Source organism: Notothenia coriiceps, unplaced genomic scaffold (genome assembly GCF_000735185.1).
Source record: "Notothenia coriiceps isolate Sejong01 unplaced genomic scaffold, NC01 NC01_scaffold00028665, whole genome shotgun sequence".
Taxonomy (NCBI): domain Eukaryota; kingdom Metazoa; phylum Chordata; class Actinopteri; order Perciformes; family Nototheniidae; genus Notothenia; species Notothenia coriiceps.
Window position 1 is genome coordinate 1 of NW_011361366.1, and position 5,060 is coordinate 5,060.

The 5,060-nt window shown below is 41.1% G+C and overlaps 1 protein-coding gene across 1 annotated transcript; it reads left to right on the forward strand.

Annotated features, from left to right (window-relative positions):
* The first annotated feature begins 1,457 nt into the window (after window positions 1–1,457).
* On the forward strand, window positions 1,458–4,626 carry LOC104958315 (branchpoint-bridging protein-like). Its single transcript, XM_010786035.1, has 8 exons — window positions 1,458–1,527; window positions 1,615–1,792; window positions 1,909–2,060; window positions 2,140–2,168; window positions 3,303–3,404; window positions 3,493–3,576; window positions 3,661–3,790; window positions 4,089–4,626. Exons 2-8 carry the CDS (start codon window positions 1,752–1,754, stop codon window positions 4,115–4,117), a joined length of 567 nt encoding a protein of 188 aa, XP_010784337.1. The 5' UTR covers window positions 1,458–1,527; window positions 1,615–1,751; the 3' UTR covers window positions 4,118–4,626.
* The last annotated feature ends 434 nt before the right edge of the window (window positions 4,627–5,060 follow it).

The window sequence follows — 5,060 nt, forward strand, 5'->3', positions numbered from 1 at the left end:
AAGTGAAATCTGAAAATAAATATTTTATTCAAATAAATTGCTGAACTGAATCAAAAATAATATTCAACCTGAAAAATGATTTCAAATACTATTTTTATTTTGAATACATCATTGTATTTTTCAAAGTTCAGGATAAAAACTTGAACTTTCAAATAAATTGCATTTTTTTGAATGATCAAAACTTATGACCCTGAAATAGCTCCATAAACTTGCACATTGTTCCTGCTAGGGCTGCACGATTTGGGGAAATAATGTAATTGCGATTTTTCTGACAGATATTGCGATTCGCTTTGCAATATTTGTTTTTAAGAGACCCAACAGAAGTTTATTGTAAAATGCTGCCATATCTCCGGCTAGGAAGGTCGTATCAACGTGCTCCTGTCTCTAGCACCCCCGCAGCCCGAGCTACGAGTGAAAGAACTAAACTTACATGAAACTTCCGTTGGGTTGCTTTAAAGTCAAGCTTCAGTTTAAGATTCACCCTGTAATAGATGTAAAACATGTGATGGAGCATTACTCACCAAACCATCCACCATTTTTTTAAAGTGCCTGCCTTTTCCAAATGGCTTCCAATGGAGCTTTCCTAGATGGTTTGGTGACTTTAAAAAAATACTTGGCAGGTGATTGGATCAATCTGTCTATCACCTTCTATCATGGGCCACTTCTGATTGGTTAACAATGGCTGGTACATGTGGCGCACAGCACTTCTGATTGGTGTGGATGACTGACACACAAGAATAAAAAAATAAAAAAATAATAATAATAATTGCAGGCTTTGCGATTCGATAATTGCATAATTTAAAATCGCGATTTTGATTTAAAATCGATTAATCGTTCAGCCCTAGCTACAAAAGCTACATGTGAATGCTATGTTAGCTGCTGGGTTAGTGTGCTTTCAAACCTAATTAAAAGTTCCCATGTAGCCCTGTCAAACAGGCCTACCTGTTTCAAATGTGGCAATTTAAATGTATCATCAACTGGATGCTATTAAGCACGATTCCCATTTTTATTTCTTACGTTTGTTACAGTATTTATTCATACTGTTAAACTGTCAATGATTGGGTTGGTTAGCAAAAGCAAGATGTTAATATATTAAAAAAAATATATAATATTAATATATTTCAGTTAGCAATATATTATAACTATATTTTACTTTTTTTTAAGCTTACTGTAAACTAACTTTAAGGTACATCATGTTACAGCTGACTTCATCTATTGTTTTTTTCTTAATAAAAAGTATTTTTTTTCAAATGAGTTTGAGCACAATAAGAAGGTTAAAATCTGGTTAGGTTTCTGTTGGAAAATGGATTTAGCTTTCAAATGCCTTTCTTCTATATATTATTTTAGCATTTTGTTCAAAGCACTGCTGCATCTCATGACATCCTCACAAAGTAGCTCTTGTGTGTCATGTTTACAATACATCTTAAATGTGATTGTCTTCATTTTCTTATTTTACTCAGACGGGGAATTTGGACTACACTGAAACCCACCATCCACCTCCTGGGGGCAGTGCTACGGCCTACACTGGTAAAAAAAATGATTCGGTCATCTCATTAAAATAATCGGTAGCCTGTTATCCCTGAATACTCTAAAGATTCTTCCGGATGTTTACAGAGCCATACTTGGAGGACCTAAACCATGACATCCAGAGTCCGGAGCCTGAGCTGCTTTACTACGGACGAGATCCAGATCCAGATCCAGATGTGGGTCAGGAACACCTCCAGCATCAGATTGAAGCAGTCACTGCGGACATGAAGGAGTTGTCGTGGGACGGCAGCGGCGCTCAGGACTGGTACGATGAAATGTGCTGACTCATGCCTCACTCATGTCTGTCAGCCACGCAGATACAACTGTGACTGCTCGTGTGATATCCTAACAGACCATAATGTCCCTCCCTGTTCCTTGTAGGCAGCAGGCCAATTCTCCGATGACAGTTTGTGCTCCCCCAGCTTCCACATTGGCTGCCAGCCAGGCCTTCACTTATCATAACACAGATAGTGCTGAAGTCACATCAGCCTGGCCACATTGTGCTCTGAGTGACCAGCCATCAGCAGAACAGGGTGAGAGTCACTGCTCTGCTCAGATGTTTAATAAGGACTGCGGGGAAAGTGTAATATGTTGATTTCATATCTTCTACAGGGGCTTGGTCATACTCTGGAGCGACCACAGTGAGTCATATTTTATACTAATTAAAAGAAAAGCAAAAAGATGTTCATGTTCTTGGTTTGAACACACTTTTGCCATCTTTTTCTGGATTCAAACTTTTTCAGTGAAAGTATTTGCTAGAAGTGTCGATATTTACCAATGTTCTTAGCAGGGTAGTTCTGATAAAGAGAGGCTGTTTGAAGAACTTATCCATAGTCAGTGTTATACCTACATTAGATGGGGGTCTGCACACCCATCATTTGGTGAAATAGACATGAGTTACAGCAGGAAGCTAAGCAATGTACGACTGTGGATGGGGGAAACTCATATTAGCCACCTTAAAGAATCCATGTCTGTTTAAAACGCTTTGTTTATAATAGTTTTAAAGCTTTAAAAAGTATATTTCTATGAGCCCCGGAATATTCTTTCAGTTGTTTCCAGTGAGACAACCGCCGTTGCAGCCGACCGCCTTGAGAGAAGGTGCTGCACCCTCCCTCTTTTTCTGATCATTCAGCTGTTTTTGTGGGTTCCCTCTGAGCTAGTGGAGTTTAAAACATTTACAATATTCAAAGAGGTGACATTGCTGAAGAAAATGGAGATGTTTGTATTTGGCCGTATCCGTCTATCCTGATCGTAATTTCTGACCGAAACTATCAAAATGACAAAGACAGAAATCAATATATAGTCCCACAAATAGATAATTAAAAGCAAAGGGGTGATGTTTGTCTCTCAACAGCGGCGATACGGTGTCAAGATATCGTTGTCATACAAAAAATTAAATTAAACTTGAATTAAACACTGGGATGAGGCTCTTTTCTGAAAACTGATACGTGGACCAAGGCCTTGTCTTGCTTTCGGAAGCCTTTTTCTGACGGGAAACTGAATCTGCTATAAAACCACCATCCTCCTTTGACAAAAACAGCCCCTTTGAGCTTGTAGAGCATGACTTGGTAAATGTTGCTGGTCAGCCGTAGCCTTGACCTGCTATTTTCTTTGTCTTATTGCGCACTGGTAGAGGTTTCAGATTTACTAAAGTCACACAATACTGACCAACATTTCCACATTAAACACTACAAACTACCTCTTTAAGCAATGCATTGGGAAATGTTTCATACAAGTCACAGACAGTGTGTTGTCTGTCCATACTTTCCTTTAAGATGGGGGTTCAGATGCAGGAAGACCACTTCAGTCCTCAGGGGCAGCAGAGCACCCCCCAGAGTTCAGAGGCCTACGAGCAGAACAGCGAGCCCCCTAAACAGGTACCTGTTACACCACAGGGGACACAGTGCCGTTTGTTTGGCTGGGGTCTCATTATCTCTCTTTCCTCGTTTCATTCTGAACACCAAGGCCGGATGGTTCAGTGGTTGGTTCAAATCCAAACCTAAAGACGTTCCAGAGGAGAGAACAGAGCAGAGAAGCACAGCTCAGACGGTAAGAATCAAGTTAATTATAAACATTATTCTATTCATTTTCACTTTTCTAATGTCAGATATATATTGTTGTATCTCTCTTAAGGATTTCCCCCCGACGTTTGGCTTCTGTCCCTCCCCTCCGCCTGCCATTCCACCTCCTGCCATTGCACCTCCTGCCATGTTTCCTTCCCAGCCTTCTTCTGCTGGGATCAACCCCTTTTCAAGGAAAGCAGGTGAATAGGAACTGATTTTAACTGCTCACTGTTTTAAACTATGCGTTTGATTTAGATTTTTTCCAACCATTCAAAAAATTGCTGTTATTAACTTTGCAAAGGAGCTGTGTTTCTTCTGTCTCGCTGCCATAAACACAGTCGTTGACCAGCGTGTCCGATTTCACATTTGGCTAAAACACAGCTGTGAAATGCAGCTTACGACTTCCGGATGAGCGGCCATGCTGGTAGCAGACTAACTTAACAGCTCCCCCCCAATTAATATCTAAAGCCTTGTAACTTGGCTCTTACGTGTTTTCAGTTTATTCAAATTATAGTGGGGGACCTTAAGATGCCTAAAGGACAGCTGAAGAAACCAAACCACGATAAAGTTGCGGTAAGCATGCCGTGAACAACAAGCCCCTCTTCGAAGAGAGCGGAGCTAGCGAGAGAGCTAGCGAGAGAGCTAGCTTTAGCCAGCGAGACACCGAAGGGCAACGTGAGGAGGGAAACATGGTGAACCTGGACGTGATTCTTCGAGAATTGATAGAGTTTCGACAAGAAAACGGCGAGCGGCTGCGGGACATCAGGGAAGATATAAATAAGACAAACAATAGAATTGATGAAGCTGAAGAGAGAATTGCAGAAGCAGAAGAGAGATTAGAAAGTGTGGAGGGCGCGGTGTCGGAGTTGCTGAAGCTACAGACATACATGGAAGCCAGGCTAACGGACCACGAGGGCCGATCCAGAAGATAAAATATTAGGATACACTGTGTCTGTGAAGGGGCTGAAGAAAACTCACCCTCAGTGATTTCCTTTGTTGAGACGTTACTGAAAGAGAATCTGGAGCTTCCGCCCTCCTCGGAGGCCTCCATTTAAGTTGTTTTGTTAAGCTTGTAATATTGGGGGGTGTAACTGCAATGCATTGCCACTTACATCCACATACAGAGGGCCCTCTACCCCTAGTGGGAGAGGAAGTTTATATAGGGTCACAGATAGGACCCCAGTTCAGGGAGTCCGCTTTGTGTTATTGTTTTCAATGTTGTGTTCTATGTATGTGTATGTGTGTGTTCAGTTAAGGGATTCGTTATGTGTGTGTGTAGCAATAGGGCTTGGGAATGCTCAAGTTTTTGGACAAAATTAACATGGGATCACTCCGGTCAATGTACGTACTTCGTCTCACTGGAATATTAATGGCCAGATTGAATACAACGTTGACCCAATTTCTCCGGTCAATGACAGGAGAGTTTTGAAAGTGACAAAACACTGTTCCACACATTTAAAAACACTTAAT

Excerpts from the sequence above, each read along its gene's own strand:
- LOC104958315 (XM_010786035.1), top strand. The coding sequence starts at position 1,752 with ATGAAGGAGTTGTCGTGGGACGGCAGCGGCGCTCAGGACTG. Across the intron at positions 2,061-2,139 it reads CCAGCCATCAGCAGAACAGG|GGGCTTGGTCATACTCTGGA; the intron begins GTGAGAGTCACT and ends TATCTTCTACAG. Across the intron at positions 3,577-3,660 it reads AGAGAAGCACAGCTCAGACG|GATTTCCCCCCGACGTTTGG; the intron begins GTAAGAATCAAG and ends ATCTCTCTTAAG.